Below are 19,799 nucleotides of genomic sequence, written 5' to 3' on the forward strand. Positions count from 1 at the left end.
TCACCAGACGGACGATTAAAGCTGTATCAAGTGTTCAGCTCTTCATTAGAGGCGCCTGGATGAGAGCAGCTAAACAGATGCTTTTGCTGCTCTTTCAGTCTGCTCTGGCTAAAACGTGTGTGAAGCTGCTCTGTGAGGATCCAGCCTTCAGCGAGTACATCAAATGTATCCTGATGGACGAGAGGCTGTTTCTCAACAACAACGTGGCCTACTCCTTCCTCACCTGCTTCCTGCACAAGGTACAAAAAAACCCCTAAACTGTTCTGAAACTCTTTTTCTTTCTTCCTTTAGATGCTTTTTCTCATGTTTATTTTTGAGGTGAAGTTCCCTGTTTTCCTCTTCCCAGCCTTCATCATTCTGTGTGGTGAAAACTGTCTTTTCGGGAAAGACTGTTGTCCATATTGAACCTATTTTTTATGATATTTAATGTTAAAGTTGTTCCAACAGTGGTCCAGTCTCTGTATCTAAGTGTTGGTTCTCGTCACATCTTGAGTCTGTGTGTACAGTTGTCACAGGTGGCACCATAGCAACCATTTGTGTATGCATGTGTAGGTCCAGGTGCTGTCTGGTCCCAGCTGCTCCAACCTGATTGGTGTCCTGGTGACGAACCTGCTGAGCGAACAGAGCAGCCTGCAGCCTGAGCTGGCAGCTCACCGCCTGGAGCTGAGCAAGACCAGCGCCCTGCTGAACGCCGTACGAACACAAACACACAGATCCAGATCCCACAACGCTTCTATTTGTCTGTGTCAGACTGAACACTCACTGTCTCTTCTCTCTGTCTGTGTCAGGACCTGAGGGCATTGGTGTTGCTGCTGTCTGTCCAGCCGCCTCAGACCATCGACCCCGCCCTCTGCCCCGCCCTGCAGGAGCTGCTAAATCGCTGTCGTGTTTGTGTCCAGCAGCGCAGCGCTCTGGAGCAAGAGGCCAAGGACCACAAGGCCAAAGGTACAACACACACACACAGTATAAACACAGAGACATTTGTAAGGCAGGAAGAAGGACGATTTGATTCCTTTGCTCTTGTCTTCCTCTGACACCTGGAAGAAATTAAGCAGACTGAGAAGCTCTAAGCTACTCAGCGTTACCTAAAACATGCTTTGAAACTGTACCACCAGTTTGACGTGTCTTTGAATGTGTCCACTGAAGATTGTCTTTGATACTGTGGGCTTGAAAGGTACCTTCTCCACCACCGGTCCTCACATTCAGTATGTTCCAAGCAATCATTGCTCTGTCAAAAAAATCACTAGATATTCTAGCTCAGGAGCTGTGAGGCTCGAGCTCGTCACAGAACTGATGTATGTAGTAACACCTGAGGGGATGACAGGGTGATGATGTCTCCAAAAATCTTCACACCAGGTGTTCACTGTGCTTCATGGTGGCTTTAACAAGATCAAGTCACTGGAACTTAAAATCTGTAGGGCTCCCCCCGACTTAGACTGTTCCTCGTCGCCCAACAGTCCTCATCAGGGTCCATCAGTGGACTAGTCTCCTGCATGTTTCTGATATGAATGTAATGATTAAATGATATATTTTGGTGGTTTGAGTTGAAGGTGTGAGAAAGAATAGTATCAGTAACATTGTTAACACTGTGCTACATTACAGAGAAATACAAACCGTACTAATGACCCTTCATTAATAAGGGCCTATATTTTATCTACAAGTGCACGTCACACACTGAGCGAGCCGCCTGTTAATGACGCTGTGGGCTAATGGGCATGTAGCTACTTCCATGTTTCAGATGATACGTCATGTTTGTAGTCGACCAATGAAGATGAGTTTACATATCACCTTGGGTTCGTCCTTCACCTTCTCAAAATGATCCCACACTTTGGATTTCCTGCCCGACATGTTATTAACTAGCCTGTGGAATAACCGCAGGTACCAGCCCTGGAAATTAACCTGAGTCCTGTCTGACTGCTGAGTGTGGACACTTCCTGTGTCTGTCCTTTCACATTAAAGTCACACATGGTCCAGTCATATAGGTTTGGATTTATTTTGACATGGCGCAGCTCCTAATAGTTTCATGTTTGTTGTTGTTGTTTTTTTTTTGTGACCAATGAAATCTTGCCCACTAATGACCTTTGTCCTTGACTAACGTTTAGTTGACTAGGAGGCAGCTCTATAAATCAGTTTAATTTTAACTTTGAATCGATGCCTCAGTGTTTCTTTTTTCAGTCCTGTCAGACACACAGACATCCTCCAAAAATGTTCAGTAAGAAATCACTTGATTTTAGTCTTTATGCACAACCTATAATTACAGTAAGTACAGTAAGTTTTTCAGTGCTGCGACCAAATTAACACAAATTCAATTCTATTAGCCTTCCTTATATTTAAAGGACGAAGACAAAAATCTAAAAACCTGCACTTATTAAACAAATGCTTGTGTGTGTGTGTGTGTGTCAGCTGAGGATGAAGGTGCGACTCCGGTGAAGCGGCGGAGGGTGAGCAGTGATGACGACAGAGCCGTCGATGCAGCGGCGCCGCTCTGCGTGGCCTCCACCTCTTCCTCCTCCTCCTCTTCCTCCTCGGCCCTACCGCCCTGCGGCGAGCCGAAGCCCGACCACCAGGAGGCGCTGACGCCCACCAGCACCTCGGACACGGAGACACGAGACTCCTCCTCGCTGATCGACCCGGGCACTGAGCAGGACCCGCCCTCTCCTGACCCTGCCCCCACCTCCTCTGGAAACCTGGACTCCTCTCCAAAAGAGGAGAAGATGGAGGCATCTTCATCCTCCTCCTCCTCGTTCTCCTCATCTTCCTCCTTGCTGCAGGAGGCAGGGGAGGGATTTGTGCAGGGGGAGGAGCCTGAGCGACACGTGGCGGCAGGTGAGGAGGAGGAGGCAGAGCAGCGGGAAGGGAGGAGGGGTGAGGCGATGTCAGAGGAGGTGAAGGAAGAAAAGGAGGCGGGCTCTAAGACCAGCAACAGCTCAGCCCCGCCCCTCTCAGAGGATGCCGCCTTCCCATCGGCCCTTGGGCTGTTGGGGGAGGGGCCAGAAGGCTGCAGTGGCCACACCTCCTCCTCACAGGTGTTTCCAAATGCCGGCCCCCAACCTGACATGCTGGACATGCTGTACAGGACGGTGGAAGCCACCATCGCCATAGTTACCAAACTGTCTGTTAAAGGTCCGCCTTCTTCATGACATCATCAACTTACAGCCGCCATGAGATCTTTAACTTTTCTTTTCCTTTTTGTTTTTAATTTTTCTCTTTGGAAATCTGAATCCTGCTCAGAGGAAAAAACTGTTTCCTGTTTCAGTTTCTTCTTCTTCTTCTGCTGTTTGTGTGCTGCTGTCCGTTGCCTTCTGCTGATGTTCAGTCGGTCGGTTTTTCCAGCTTCAGTGGCTCTCGCCGTGTCGTTTCGCTCTATAAAACTCCGACTCCACGCACAGCCGACCCCCCCGTTTGACAAATAAAGAAGAAAAACAGAAAAAGTCGTACAAGCTATAGCACATTTTTTTCAAAGGGCAAAAAAAGAGTTTTTGTTCTGTTTTTTTTGTGTGTTTTATACTGATTTGAATTTGTTTTAGAAAGTGATTTTATTTGTTTGAGGTTTGCTGTAACGGGGAAAGGTTTACAGAACTTTTGTCTCCTCTGTACGTAATTTAATTTTATTGCATTTTTACTGTGTATAAAAATGGTCGTCCTCTGTGCCAGTTTTGTACTTTATGAACGAGGCAAAAGAAAGTTGCCTTGACTTTTTCTGTGGTTTAATTATCCAGAAACTAAGTTTACCTGTAAATTAAGAGAACCACAAGAAACTTGATTCTGTAAAGAATCCTCTCTAGTCATTGCCTGAAGGTGTATATGAAAACTATATAAATATATATATAAATATCTTTATATATATATGAATATATAAAAGCGGTGCTTTATTTGACTGTGGTTGTAATAAAGCCCCCATGTTGGACCAGCTGGAGCTTTTATTTTCTTTACTGAAATACATTCCATAATCTATTGTTTATTTTCGCTTCTTCTGCTGTGTTCTGATTTTCTTCTGATTTTATTTTAATAGAGAATAAATTAATAAAAACAGTTTTAATATGAAGAATTATGAACTGAAATCCATGTGGAGCTCTGAGGGTTTTTTTCTTTTCCTCAGCGTTTGTGTGTTTAGAAAAATACAAGTTTGAAGTTGTTTTCAGGCTGCAGACGTACGGAAAGTTAAATTCATCACAAAGCCTGGTTGAGGTGAGTACACAATCTTTTTTAATATCACACTGGAGGAAACAAAAAGCTACTTGTCCCGTTATCACTGCAGCAGCATGGTGGTTTGATGGCAGTGTGTTTTATCGCGTCACTTTGTTGAACCTTTTTGCCGAGGTGGGACCAAGTCCTTGTTTTGCAGCTCACAAGTAAGACTCAAGTCTCTGCACTCAAGTTCTAAGGCTGAATCCAAATGTCCACCGTTTAACTCGTTGCCGTGGTTGAGTTCAACTATTGCTGCTGTCATATTTATATATCTGTCATATAAGTTGGTGAATAGTGCCGAGATATAAATCCCATGTAGAGGCTTTTTGTAACTGAACAAAAATGTATTAATACATCTCTATATAACAGGCTACAGCCTTTAGAAACAGAAATGTTTGTTATTAAGGACTATAACACAATAAATTGGGTATTATTGACATTAGAAACCTTCTTTGTTGTTTTTCGGCCATTTTTTAGCTTCTAACACTTTCTAGTCCATAGCCATTGGTAGCTTTGTCACCTTCTACCTATGCCAATCCTCAATGCCTATGTGCAGTTTCACATAGATTGACCACGTCAGTGAGTAGAAAAACGTGGGACAGACAGAATGACACACTGACAGTTTCTGTGATTATGTACAGCATACCATACCATGACTTAGTCATACCAAAAATTAGAAAACAACAACATTGGTCCACAGGGGGAGCCACAGCGATCGGTCGCATTTTAGCCATTTTGAAGCATTTTTCTGTTGTTATAGCGCCACCCAGTTGCCAATTAGAGTTAAATTTCTCCAGTCACCTTGAGGCGTCCTGTTCTACATATCTACCAAGTTTAGTAAAAATCCATATGGCGGTTAGGCCTAAATAAGAAATGAGCTCTCTAGCGCCCCCATTTTGTTTGATGGGGTCAATAATGGAGGGGTCCCCTCAGATTATGTGTGGTCATATGCCTACAAAGTTGCGTGGTGATGGGTGAAACCCTTGAGATGTTCTACACCTTTATGTGATGAGCCACGCCCTCCGCAATATTCATTGCCTTATAGAAGCTCAGTTTTAGTAAGTTTTCCAACTTTTGCCAAGAGGGAACTTTAGATATTGGTCCCTAGATTATGTTCACCCAGTTTCATGCAGATCGCTCAAACTTCCTAGGAAGAGATCCATTTGAAGTGTTTTTCAAAGAATTCAAAATGGCGGAAAATCTATATAAGCGGAAGTTATGGGTTCTTGAGGCAAATGTGTTCCTCATGAGGAGAGGCATCTCTGTGCAAAGTTTCATGTCTCTACCACATACAGGGCATGAGATGTGCCCATTCAAAGTGTGCAATTTCAATGGGTTGCTATAGCGCCCCCCTTTGGCCAATTGATGTAATATTGCTTCATTGGCATCCTCCCATGACCCTCTACCACTGTGCCAAATTTCACATGGATTGACCAAGTCAGTGAGGAGAAAAACATGGAACACACACACACAGAGTTTTCCTCATTATATAGTAAAATGATAAAATTGACCGATTGGCACTTGTGCCACCATCAGTAGGGCCCCCACTGGTTGGCCTTGCACCGGGGAGCCCCATCTGCCCAAGGTGTCCCACAATGGAGCTAGCCACCGGGTCGCAACTCTCCCACATTTGCCAGGGGGTCTGAACCTCCTCTGCACGGGCAGCAGGGCTCCAAGAAACATGATGTTTCTCAAACCCTGCCGCGTTGAGGACCACAGGCCACCTGATACACAGTCGCCTTGGCCCGCCTTCCCCAGCGAGGTGGGTCCCCAGTGCAACACTACCCCAGGACAAGCGGCTGACAGGCGCCCACGCAGGCTGTCCTGCGAGAGAGCTACGTGGTTGATCCTGCCAGTAGCATATGCAAGTCTAAGTACACACGGCTGGTACAGTGAAACTGTGAATGGCTCATTAAATCAGTTATGGTTTCTTTGATCGCCCCAGCGTTACTTGGATAACAATTCTAGAGCTAATACATGCCAATGAGTGCTGACCTCCAGGGATGACTACAAAGGCACTATACAAGTGCATGTCCGTATCTTATTTAAAAGGCGCCTTTCAAAACAGCTAAGGTCAACTCATAGAAATAAAGCCAATGTCAACAAGTAAAAAATAAATAAAAGTATTTTAAGTGTGGATAGAGACAAAATATTTGCATGTAGTAGTTTTTATAGTGCAAATTTCCCTCTGTGTTTTGCAGCATTTTTAATGAACTGGAGCTGAGGGACAGTAGTTTTCAATTCCAGCTTGATAGATAGTTGAACACATGCTCATTTTCAGTTTTTCACAGCGTCCTTTAAGTCATCTCAACACTTTTTTCATGTCTTACAGAGTGACAGAATCTTGTATTACTCTGTCATGTGTGACGGCGCAATTAAGGTGGGTAACATTTTTAAAGTGGCAGCATACACTAACTTCACAAAACAGAATATTAAAAGTTATGTTTTTATCTTTGCAGTACAACAACACTCGGACACTGCTGATCAACGATCTCAATGACCACAGCCCGGTGTTTGAACAGGAGGTTTACAACACCTCTGTCTCTGAGGTAAGTCACTGAAATCTGTCAGAATGGAGCTGTAGACCTGCATAAAACATTTTCATTTAAGTTCAGCTGATGTTTAGGAGATGCGCTCCGACTGCCAGCTGGATTAACCTTTGAAATTCTTGTTTTACCTGTGGACAAGTTGTGGACTTGCTTATCCAGAATGCTGCCAAAATGATCTAAAGTGAGCTGCAGTAGAATGAGTTAAAAGGATAAATGTAGTAACAGATGTTGTGTTATCAACGTTTGACCTGCAGGAGCAACAGGACACACACGTGTATTTCTCTGTATCTGTGGGTCACTCAGCCTTTTCTTCTTTCAGGCACGAGAAGTAAACAGCGAGGTTCTTCGAGTGACAGCTGTGGACGGAGACAGCACCCCAGCCAACAACCAAGTGACATACTCCATTGTAATAATAATAATAATATAACCATATTTGGATGAGCTACAATGAATGTTCTCACTTAAACCTATGCAAAGAGTAGTTACTGACAGTACCTGAAGTTATGTTTTACACCCAAAACACACCAAGCAGTGGTGAGGTGCAGCCTGCGACCAGCTGCCAAAAGCTGCTGTACTGTTTGTCCACTGTATGCAGTGCATAATGTTAGCTTTCTGGCTAATAGCTGGGCTAAAGGATGCCAAGAGCTGGGCGGATTGGATCACCTGTGTCTCAAGTCAGGGGCTGCAGCCTTCAATGGCTGCATTTGGAGACAGATTGCGTCACATTGGCGCGACCAAGGCTGTCTCATTTCAAATTGCAACCTTCTTTCTCCAGAATTTGGAGGATGCAACAGATGAATCCTTCGTGGCCCAGCCTATCCCAAGATGCATTGCGCCGGTGACGATTATATATTAAGATAAGTAACCAACAATTGTTAACAGTTAAAAGTTGTTAACATTACTATTAGCTAAAAGCACACAGCTTAAACAAGCTTAACTTAATACGTTTACTTGAAAACAGCCTGAAATAAACAGCGGCATGAATCATCTAAAGTACTGAATACAAAATATATACATATTATAATAATATCTCGGTCCATGATTTAGGTTAGCTAACTTACTATCTTACTCCGTCTTTCGTTAAGCGCAGCTGGTTGCTAGTTAACAGGAACACCAACAGAGCAACTGGTGATGCAGCCAGGAAATCCTCCTCAGACAAGATCGTCCCATTTTGGAGACAGTTCGTTTCAGCTGATGCGGTCTTCAAAGGACGTGGCCAACGTCGCCCGCGAAAGCCGCGCCCTTCAAAGGCTGCAGCCCCTGAATTGAGACACAGCTAATGGTGCGTTCGTTTTGTACTCAGAGGTCGGAAATTCCCAGTTCTCAGTCGGAAGATCAAACTCGAACACACCCTGAGATCGGATTTCCAACTTAGAAACTCCGACTTACGAATTCAAGATGGCTGCCGGTCACATACATAGAGCGTAAACACTCTGCTAAAGTACTGTTTATAGCAATTTTATCTTATTTGTTTTACATTAGGTCAGCCTCATCTGCTGCGTTCATCAGTTGGAGTGCATGATGGTTTTGAAGCTGTCTATACTCCGAAAGTGCACGGGCAACAAAGGCTTTCTTGCAGGCGTCCATGTTTTTTTCTGACTTGTCCACCGTTGTCAACTAGAATGCAAAAACTGTCGTCAACTCAGAGGTGACGTCATTCCCACTTCCGACTTCCAACCTCCGAGTACAAAACGAACGCAGCATGATGTCCCCCGTTGCTAGGTCATATTTAAGATTCATCGTATTTACTGGAGTAGAGAATAACGTCTCCATTGCAGAAGAACCTTACAGGGCAGCAATGATTGTTTCCGGTATTAGGTAAACCCTCGGGTGTTGCCAAGGAAACAGGGTTATGGCTTATGAAAAACTTTAGATTTTGACTGCAAAAAGCATAATATATGTATGAATATTCTTACTTTACGTTTCTTCGGTAAGTGACCATGGTATATGGGCTGTCCATTATCACTTTTTAACAGTCTTAGCGGAGGTTCACGCCTCCATGTCATCTGTTAAAAAGTGATAATGGACCCGTCGTCAGGCATTATCCCTTACAGACAGAGCAGTGGAGGTTTCTTACAACAACAAATAGAAAATAAACAAGCTTTAACATTAATTTTTATACACATACAGAGAAAGATAAGAAAATGTGATCACGCTGCCGACATTATCACATTATGTGATTTTTAAAACCGATATTTTTAAATAGGGATGAACTCACAAGACAATGGGTAAAAAATAAAATCAAGGGTCATACGTAGTATTCTGTGTGGAAATGTGACAGTAACTTTCTGTCATTAGGCACCAACTTCAGAGGACTTTATTATGACCAACTCAGGGGCTTTTATTTTGAAGAGACGTTTGAACTACAATGTAGTCCGAAACTACAACTTCATTGTGACGGCCCAGGTGAGTGAAAAGACACACAACATCTACTCATACAGAATCATTTAGAGCCATGATGAGAGAACACCTGACTGATCTGTGTCATCTGTGTTCGCTACAGGATAAAGGAGGGTTCAGTGACACAGCCACTGTGTTGATCAACGTAGTCGACTTCGATAACTTGAATCCATATTTCAGCCACAGTGTGTACCAGGCTTTTATTCGGGAGAATCAGGTGAGTCTCTTAACGAAGAACTGCAACACGCGTTATTATCTCGTGGCCACGCATTAACTGTCTCGTGGGCACACGTTATTATCTCCTGGCCACGCGTTATTATCTCCTGGCCACGCATTAACTGTCTCGTGGCCACGCATTAGCTGTCTCGTGGGCACGCGTCATTATCTTGTGGCCACGCATTAACTGTCTCGTGGGCACGCGTTATTATCTTGTGGCCATGCATTAACTATCTCGGGGGCACGCGTTATTATCTCCTGGCCACGTATTAGCTGTCTCGTGGGCACGCGTAATTATCTTGTGGCCACGCATTAACTGTCTCGTGGGCACGCATTAACTGTCTCGTGGGCACACGTTATTATCTCCTGGCCACGCGTTATTATCTCCTGGCCACGCATTAAGTGTCTCGGGGGCACGCGTTATTATCTTGTGGCCACGCATTAACTGTCTCGTGGCCACGTATTAGCTGTCTCGTGGGCACGCGTCATTATCTTGTGGCCACGCATTAACTGTCTCGTGGGCACGCGTTATTATCTTGTGGCCATGCATTAACTATCTCGGGGGCACGCATTATTATCTCCTGGCCACGCATTAACTGTCTCGGGGGCACGCGTTATTATCTTGTGGCCATGCATTAACTGTCTCGGGGGCACGCGTTATTATCTTGTGGCCACGCATTAACTGTCTCGTGGGCACGCGTTATTATCTCCTGGCCACGTGTTATTATCTTGTGGCCACGCATTAACTGTCTCGTGGGCACCCATTATTATCTCATGGGCACGCGTTATTATCTTGTGGCCACGCATTAACTGTCTCGTGGGCACGCATTATTATCTCCTGGCCACGCCTTAATATCTTGTGGACATGCATTAACTGTCTCGTGGGCACGCGTTATTATCTTGTGGCCACGCATTAACTGTCGTGGCCACGCATTAACTGTCTCGTGGGCATGCGTTATTATCTCCTGGCCACGCATTAACTGTCTCGTGGGCACGCGTTATTATCTTGTGGCCACGCATTAACTGTCTCGTGGGCACGTGTTATTATCTTGTGGCCACGCATTAACTGTCTCGTGGGCACGCGTTATTATCTCCTGGCCACGTGTTATTATCTCGTGGCCACGCATTAACTGTCTTGTGGGCACGCGTTATCTTGTGGCCACGCATTAACTGTCTTGTGGGCACACGTTATTATCTCGTGGCCACGCATTAACTGTCTCGTGGGCACGCGTTATTATCTCCTGGCCACGCGTTATTATCTTGTGGCCACGGATTAACTATCTCGTGGCCACGCATTATTATCTTGTGGCCACGGATTAACTATCTCGTGGCCACGCATTAACTGTCTTGTGGGCACCCATTATTATCTCATGGACACGCGTTATTATCTTGTGGCCACGCATTAACTGTCTCGTGGGCACGCGTTATTATCTTGTGGCCACGCATTAACTGTCTCGTGGGCACGCGTTATTATCTCCTGGCCACGCGTTATTATCTCGTGGCCACGCATTAACTATCTCGTGGCCACGCATTAACTGTCTCGTGGGCACGTGTTATTATCTCCTGGCCACGCGTTATTATCTTGTGGCCACGGATTAACTATCTCGTGGCCACGCATTAACTGTCTCGTGGGCACCCATTATTATCTCATGGGCACGCGTTATTATCTTGTGGCCACGGATTAACTATCTCGTGGCCACGCATTAACTGTCTCGTGGGCACCCATTATTATCTCATGGGCACGCGTTATTATCTCGTGGCCACGAGAGAATAACGCTTGCCCACGCATTATTATTTTTTTATTCAGTGTCACCACAGGGGCTCCGTACTTTCTTGATCCATGTTTTTATAGCTTTAAACAGCTGCAGAGGAAACAAACAAAGCTCCAGTGTGTCTGATTTAAAGTGAATATAATCACTCTGTTTTCTTTAGTGTTTAATCAGCTGAAAATAAGAATCACTGTGTTTTCGTTCCCTCACAATGAGACGTTCATATCTACACAGGGAGCAGGTCCTGGCCTACAGAGATCACCATGCTGCACTGCCATGTTTCTACAGTAGCCCAGAGCGGACAAACCAAACACTGACTCTAGATAGAGACATTTTATCATGTTGGAGAGCAAGTTACAGCTGGTTGTAATCTGTAATCATCACTGCTAGACGCCACTGGACGTTAAAATATGAACAAATGATTTTAGGTCCATGAAACAAACACATTAAAGCTGGAAGCCTCTGCTCAGCACACATGGCATTTTATTTCTGACTCTGAGTGTGTTTACCTCAGACTGTGGTCTCCTCTGTCAGGTGGAGCTTCTCCAGCAGGAGGCGCTGCTGAGGCAGGAGGAGGTCCAGATGGACAGTTTCCAGCTCGCTGCTCTGCAGAAGAAAATCAGACCTCTGCTGCACCAGAACAGCAGCCATGATCACCAGAGGCCTCAGTACTGTGAAAGCAGTTCATCTTCCCCAGGATATCTCCTCCTCCTCTGCTCTGACTCACCCGTCACATCCAGCGTCTGGATAACTGCTGCTACAGAGCTGGTTATGAACTAGTTCAGTCAACTCTGGGTTTTCCTATCAGCCACGAGCACGTTCATGTGAAAGAGGCGGGGCTGTTAATGATGAGTGACATCATCAGTTACCATGGTGATTTATCACAATGAAAAGAGAACCAGCTTCATAGGACTGAGACCCAGAGTTAACCCTGAAGTGACCTCGCTGACTCCAAATCCTGCTTCTTGGTCCAGACCTCAGGTTAACAGGTGAAGTCTGTTTATTTCTCTGAAGACTCATTTTCTCCTCTGTACCTAACTGTTTCTGTTAAAATGATTATTTCAGTGCTTATTGATACATTTCTGATTGGTTGGTTCATATACTGTACTAGGCCATAGCCATTGGTAGCTTTGTCACCTTCTACCTATGTCAGTCCTCAATGCCTATGTGCAGTTTCACATAGATTGACCACGTCAGTGAGTAGAAAAACGTGGGACAGACAGAATGACTGACTGACAGAATGACACACTGACAGTTTCCGTGATTATGTACAGCATACCATACCATGACTTAGTCATACCAAACATTAGAAAACACCAACATTGGTCCACAGGGGGAGCCACAGCGATCGGTCGCATTTTAGCCATTTTGAAGCATTTTTCTGTTGTTATAGCGCCACCCAGTTGCCAATTAGAGTTAAATTTCTCCAGTCACCTTGAGGCGTCCTGTTCTACATATCTACCAAGTTTAGTAAAAATCCATATGGCGGTTAGGCCTAGATAAGAAATGAGCTCTCTAGCGCCCCCATTTTGTTTGATGGGGTCAATAATGGAGGGGTCCCCTCAGATTATGTGTGGTCATATGCCTACAAAGTTGCGTGGTGATGGGTGAAACCCTTGAGATGTTATACACCTTTATGTGATGAGCCACGCCCTCCGCAATATTCATTGCCTTATAGAAGCTCAGTTTTAGTAAGTTTTCCAACTTTTGCCAAGAGGGAACTTTAGATATTGGTCCCTAGATTATGTTCACCCAGTTTCATGCAGATCGCTCAAACTTCCTAGGAAGAGATCCATTTGAAGTGTTTTTCAAAAAATTCAAAATGGTGGAAAATCTATATAAGCGGAAGTTATGGGTTCTTGAGGCAAATGTGTTCCTCATGAGGAGAGGCATCTCTGTGCAAAGTTTCATGTCTCTACGACATACGGGGCATGAGATATGCCCATTCAAAGTTTGACATTTCAATCGGTTGCTATAGCGCCCCCCTTTGGCCAATTGATGTAATATTGCTTCATTGACATCCTCCCATGACCCTCTACCACTGTGCCAAATTTCACATGGATTGACCAAGTCAGTGAGGAGAAAAACGTGGAGAACACACACACACACACACACACACACACACACACACACACACAGAGTTTTCCTCATTATATAGTAAGATGTGCACACAGACATTTCATATATACTTTACAGCAGTTAATGTCCTGTTGCTGTCAACTGCCGGTGCCTGATGGGGATTTATTTGTTATTCCAGACTGATGACGATACTGAATGTTGCAGTTCTTCCATAAATCCTGCTGAAGAACAGTTCTGGGAACAAATCACGTCTCCTCATCATCATTCCTGTGTCCTGACCGACACACCATCCTGTTAACTGTCAAAGCCCAGACGAAGTGGCCCTGCTTAATGACACAAATCACAAACAAGGAGCCAGTAACAAGGGGAGAGATGTACATGTTAAACATAAATCACTCTCACACGTCCTTTTATCATGAGTCCAGAGTATCTGCCTGTCAGCAGTGCATTCACCTAGGCCTGTTTCATGATGCAGCTTTTTACAGTTTGTAGTTACACAGACTGATCAAACTGATAAACAGGCAAAGTCCTCATGAGCATCACAGTAAACCTGTAAAACATAACTCACCAAAACGCTGCAGATGGTCAGCTTGCTGCTGCAGCCAGTAAGTACATGGTAAAATTATTCATCATCATTCTGCATGTTATTATATTCATGGCTCATTATACTAACTGTGACATTTAGGACGACTGCACAACACTGACTGACTGAAATGATAAAGGAAAAATAAGATTCAATTAAAAACAGCTGTTAACCTTCTTGGTTTAGTCTCAGATCAGGATCTGCATCACCTAATAACCGTTACCAGTCACTTATCGAGTTATTTATAAGAGTGCATGTCAGTCGGGGTGGGTGATATGACCCTACGATAATATCAGGATATTTCAGGGTATTTTTGTGATGATGATATTCTTGACAATATGACAGATTCATAAAAACTATTTTATTAAGAACATAGAATCACAACAGAATCAGTAAAAACTAAAATGATGTTTCATGTCTTCAGTTTGTGAACAACAACAGTAACTCAGAGTCAGATTCAGATCCTGTCACAATATTAATAGTTCAACTAAATCAAATCTACCACTAATTACACATTTAAACAAATGTCCCCTGGGATCTATATATATAAATCAACAGCTGATTTCCTTCTGTGTTTTTATGCTCTGCCATTTCTCCTCTAACCATCAGGCTGTAACCTGTGACAGGCTGTTATGAGACAGTCACATATATGGAGTTTATTCACGTAGGTTTCCATCAGCAAAGGTTTGTGACAGAATCAGAGAGGAGAGGGAGAGACGCTGTGCTGCTGCCAGAGGAGCCGCTGAATGAGTTCCCTCTGAGCGCTAAGAGAAGGAAAACATTCAGGACGCCACACTTTATTCCACACTACTGAAGCTGCTCCTCTTTTTACTGGAACCACAGAGGAGTCAGGAATAATTTCACTGTCAGCCAGGCTTGTTGTTGCCGTGGTAACAGTATGACATCAATATGTCAACAAGTCAAAATCTCTGGGCTCATGTCTGGAAAAATGTGCTCCTGGGCTCCCTTGTATGTGAGACGGCCTTTGGCTTTGCCAAGGTCCAGTATCTTCTGTGTGTCCGGGTGGTAATGTGGGCGGGGCCTGGGGGGGCCGGGGTGAGTGTGCGATGTGCTCTGTCTGTAATCTCAGCTGAATCAAAGCTGGCATCACCCAGCACCGCAGGGAAAAATTCAGTGAGGAATTTGAGCGTGTTACAGTTTTGGGCTCCTTCTTTAATGCACACTGGCCGATGGCTTTGTCTCCTGCGTCTGGTCTCTGGGTCGAGACATTTGTCCTGTATTTTCTTACATTCCTTGGCGATATCTCGTTGTGTCTGCTCCACTGCTGTTACTCTGACCATCGTTTCACTCAGTGCGTTTCTCATTCCTTGGCAGTTGCTGACTGCTTCTGCCTGAGCTGAGCTGAGATGGGCTAGCTCGCTGGCTGGCTTGTGTATGGTCTGCATGTCCGCCTTCGTCCCTTTACGTAGAGAGGATATGTCTGCTTTAACTTCCTTAAATGATGTCACTATCTCAGCTTTTATTTGAGCCAACATGGCCTCTCTGGAGCTCTGTAGTTCCTCTCTGTATCTGCAGAGAGTGTGGCCACCTGTGAGGTCTCCGCTGTGCTATCAGCCATCTTTGGACTGCTGTGAATGGAGTTACTGTTTTCCAAATCTGTGTTGTCTTTCCCTTACGTGAGCTTTTCTTCACGTCAGTAATGCTGCTGTAGGTGACTTAAGTCTCGTTTCACAGCACAGTATGAACAGTGGTTACATGAGCCTCAAAACCAGACACAACTCAGCCCTGAGCAGAGTGACAATCCTCTACTGACTAATCAGACTGCAGTGTTCACAGCTCCACCTTTTAGTACCAGATCTGTGTGCTAGGTACCCCAACAGAGGGGGGACCAAACATGGGGACGCTAAGGAACGCTTCTGTTGGGACCATCCACAACTTTTACTGTGGGAACAGAAACTATGAACCGTACTGCTCGGTGGAAACAGGGCTTTACAGTCAGGTTGTATCCCTCTCCATGAGCTACTAAAGGTTCAGTGTCTATGTTAGGACATTATTTTGTACAAGCTTCTCTCCTCAGCTGCCTAGTCCCCTGATACCCTCTGACTTCTGATTGAAAAGTTTTCAGTATTGATTCCTGAGAGAGGAGAATCAGGATGCATGTAAGGTGACTTTCACACCTGTAGCTCAGCTCATTTGGTCTGGACCGAAGGAAGAAAATGATCCAGTGTCTTTTATCTGGTCCGGTTCACTTCATCACTCTCAGTGTCTCTAGTCTGTTAGATTTGTTCTTCTGTAAATCAGTCAGCAGCTTCAGACCTCTTTTTCCTGGATCACTCTCTTTCAGCACAAGAACTCTGAGGTGTGAAGGGTTCGACTTCAGAGCCGAGGCCAGATACTCACAGCTGCTCTCTGTGCAATGTGACAACCTGAGAGAGAAAAACATTGTTTTATTACCACAGTAACAAAGAACACTGTCAGGTGTCTGTTCAAATCAAACATGTCGACACTGATTATAATTTAGGTCTGTTCTTTCAGTTTCTTCCTCTTCTGTGTGCTGTGGTGTTCCCCAAGGCTCCATCTCAGGTCCTATGTTATTTTCATTACACGTGCTTTCACCAGGGTCTGATTTTGGAAAATACTTTTTATAATTTCTGATCCATGCAGATATACCTGCACATGTCCACTCTTGCTGTCAATTACACACAGGTCTGAAAGACGCACACATGCACAAAGTGGAGAGATGTCAGAGTGAGGGGGCTGCCTTGGTCAGACGCCCCGAGTGGTTGGGGGGTTCGGTGCCTTGCTCAAGGGCACCTCAGCAGTGCCCAGGAGGGGAACTGGCACCTGACTCCAGACAGGGACTCGAACAGGCGACCCTCCGGTTCCCAACCCAAGTCCCTATGGACTGAGCTACTGCTTATGCTAAGCTAAGCTAACCAGCTGCTGGCTGTAGCTTACTATAATATTTAGCATAGAGACATGAGAGTGGGATCAGTCTGAACATTTGACTTTCAGCAGGAAATGAAGTGTATTCCATAAAATGTTGAACTGCTCCTTTAACCCCCCCCCCCCAACACTCAGTTCAGTCATGGATATATATGACTAACTGGCTGCTGCTGAATTATATCTTAGAGTATGTGTCTCACTGAAATGTTCTTCCTCTACTTCTTTGGATAAAGCTTTTTAACTCTGCTCACTGCTGATTTCATAAGAACCTGTGTAGCCTCACATGGAGTCCTTGGGCTCCTTTAACAGCAGGTGGCGCTGTCTGTGCCTTTATTTTTTAACATCTTTCATGTTTAATATTTGAGTTGAATCCAAGCTATTGATTTTTATTGGGCCGGCCACATCTTCACAGGACAAGTTGTAATGATGACAGAAACTCTACATGAATGAACACTTAGAAATCTGTTATATGTCAGTCCAACTACATTACAGTGTGTGATGAGTCATTGATTTATTTCATAATAATCTAAACAGAGGACTTTTAGTGTGAAAATGGCCTCAAATACCTGAAAACTGTCTCTGCACACCTGAATGTGTGGCAGCATTTGGTTTTTCACTTTTATTTAAATAATGACCACAATACTCACCTCAGTGTCTCCAGTCCACAACGTGGCTCTGCCAAGAACTCACAAAGCTTTGTGACATCACCGTCTGTGAGGTCATTTGATGCCAGATCCAGGACTCTCAGGTGGGCGGGGTTTGACTTCAGACTGGAACCCAGTGCAGCACAGCCTCTCTCTGTAAACTGACAGCGAGCCAATCTGTTGGGGAAAAACAGTTTGAACTTATAGGTGGTAACATGCAGTGGCAGCTCCAGACCCTGACCTCTGACCCAGCAGCTGAGCTGCAGCTGCAGTCTGAGTCTGACTGACACTGAAATGATCTCAGATTAATAATTAGACATATTATTTACACAGCTGGTGTCCAGAGAAGGAAGAATGACAGGAAACTGTCTGAGAAGTCTCACCTCAGTGTCTCCAGTCTACACTGGGGTTTCCTCAGCCAATCAGAAAGCAGCTCCGCCCCCTGGTCCATCAGGTAGTTGCCCCTCAGGTCGAGCTCTTTGAGATCAGAGGAGCTGCTGAGGGCAGAGGTCAAAGACCGACAGCATTCTGCTGATAACCTGCAGGACTTCAGACTGGAAGGAGACATTTAAACACAGATTTCAGATCAGTATGTTTTGTGTTGGAACTTTTTGTGTATCAGTAAAAATAAAATGTAATAAATGGTTTATAAGACACTGTAATGTATTTGTCAGCAGACTCAGTGTTTATTAATGTATTAGTTAACTCTTACTTCTCCTGTGAAGGCCAACAGGAGGCTGCTGTATAAACAGAGAATGAAACACAGCTGCAATAATAGAAAATATGTCTTTGTGACAGGGTCGTTGTTAAGGGGCTTGTTCTGCGTGTGTTTTAATCCTTTGTTGAACATTTTTCTATCTTTCTCTTTGCTCTTAGTGTTTTTATGACGACTTTTATCATTTGAGTGTTTTTACTTGGACTGATTTTGAAATCATTGAATCCCAAGATGGCTGTGCCCCAGTTACTGCATGCAACAGTTTTTTCCTACTGCCCCTGAAGTCAACTGGTTTAAAGAGATATTTCATAGGTTTTAATTATTCTGACAGCTGTCTTTTATTACTGATCTTATGTACTAAATCTTTTAATCTCAATTCAATCAATCAATTTTATTTATAAAGCCCAATATCACAAATCACAATTTGCCTCACAGGGCTTTACAGCATACGACATCCCTCTGTCCTTATGACCCTCACAGCTGATCAGGAAAAACTCCCCAAAAACCCTTTAACAGGGAAAAAACGGTAGAAACCTCAGGAAGAGCAACTGAGGAGGGATCCCTCTTCCAGGACGGACAGACATGCAATAGATGTCATACAGAACTAGGGCTGCCACGATTAGTCGACTAATCGATGACTAATCAACTATCAAAATAATCGGTGACTATTTTAGTAGTCGACTAATCGGTTTGAGTCATTTTTCATAGAAAAGTACCCAAAAATACTCTTATTGCAGCTTCTTATGTTCAAATATTGGCCGCTTTACACACTCTCCCATGACGGTGAACTAAAACCCTTTGGCGTGAGTATGAAACAAGACATTAGATGTCATAATTTGGGGGTTTGGGAGAGACAGACTGAGATTTTTCAACATTTTAACACATTTTTCGATAAATGATTAGTCGACTAATCGAAGAAACAATCAACAGATTAGTCGACAATGAAAATAATCGTTAGTGGCAGCCCTATACAGAACAGATCAACATGATAAATTAACAGTAATCCGTATGACACAATGAGACAGAGAGCGAGAGACAGAGATGCAGGACAGACGGTAATGACAGTAGCTTACAACAACATTATTGAAAGTAATATTATAGTTATAGTTCTGGCTACTGTGGTACAATATGTTGAAAGTATATATTAATATCTGGTAGTATACATGTGTGACAATAGTCATATGTGTATAATAACAGTAGAAGTATGACTAATGACTAATGATGGCAGCAGCAGCAGGAGGCATCTGGCAGGACCACGGCAGCAGCACAACAACACAGGTCACGCTGTCCAGGCACCGCTGTGATATGAGTTAATCTGAGAGACAGTGGAGCACAAAGGCTCCGGAGAAGAAGCCGAGTTAGTGACATGCAGTAATAGAATACGAGAGAGAGAGAGAGAGAGAGAGAGAGAGAGAGAGAGAGAGAGAGAGAGAGAGAGAGAGAGAAGGAGAGAAGGTGCCCGGTGTATTATAGGGGGGTCCTCTGGCAGACTAGGCCTAAGTCAGCCTAACTAGGGGCTGGTACAGGGCAAGTCTGAGCCAGCCCTAACTATAAGCTTTATCAAAGAGGAAAGTCTTAAGTCTAGTCTTAAATGTGGAGACGGTGTTTGCCTCCCGGACCGTAACAGGAAGATGATTCCACAGGAGAGGAGCCTGATAGCTGAAGGCTCTGGCTCCTGATCTACTTTTGGAGACTTTAGGGACCACGAGTAACCCTGCGTTCTCAGAGCGCAGTGTTCTGGTGGGATAA

At 44.3% G+C, this 19,799-nt stretch overlaps 2 protein-coding genes across 18 annotated transcripts in view; one reads left to right on the forward strand and one right to left on the reverse strand.

The window, feature by feature from the left end:
- The window catches only part of usp34 (ubiquitin specific peptidase 34), a 75,801-nt gene extending 71,893 nt beyond the window's left edge, over positions 1–3,908 (forward strand). For both annotated transcript variants that reach the window (XM_033623736.2, XM_078166490.1), the window contains exons 75-78: positions 99–239; positions 553–693; positions 789–945; positions 2,404–3,908. In XM_033623736.2, coding sequence (XP_033479627.2) covers positions 99–239; positions 553–693; positions 789–945; positions 2,404–3,140 — 1,176 coding nt within the window. In that variant the 3' untranslated portion in view covers positions 3,141–3,908. The remainder of the gene's footprint in view (positions 1–98; positions 240–552; positions 694–788; positions 946–2,403) is intronic.
- A 10,218-nt stretch (positions 3,909–14,126) lies between these two features.
- LOC144462519 (NACHT, LRR and PYD domains-containing protein 12-like) overlaps positions 14,127–19,799 on the reverse strand; it is a 35,042-nt gene continuing 29,369 nt past the window's right edge. For 11 of the 16 annotated variants that reach the window (XM_078166500.1, XM_078166501.1, XM_078166494.1 and 8 more), the window contains 3 exons: positions 17,719–17,889; positions 17,339–17,512; positions 14,127–16,171 (listed from right to left, as the gene is read on the reverse strand). In XM_078166500.1, coding sequence (XP_078022626.1) covers positions 15,991–16,171; positions 17,339–17,512; positions 17,719–17,889 — 526 coding nt within the window. In that variant the 3' untranslated portion in view covers positions 14,127–15,990. The remainder of the gene's footprint in view (positions 16,172–17,338; positions 17,513–17,718; positions 17,890–19,799) is intronic. The other 5 variants (XM_078166506.1, XM_078166504.1, XM_078166499.1 and 2 more) reach the window with 2 other exon arrangements.

The sequence above is a fragment of the Epinephelus lanceolatus genome, chromosome 3 (assembly GCF_041903045.1).
Source record: "Epinephelus lanceolatus isolate andai-2023 chromosome 3, ASM4190304v1, whole genome shotgun sequence".
In the NCBI taxonomy this organism is placed as follows: domain Eukaryota; kingdom Metazoa; phylum Chordata; class Actinopteri; order Perciformes; family Serranidae; genus Epinephelus; species Epinephelus lanceolatus.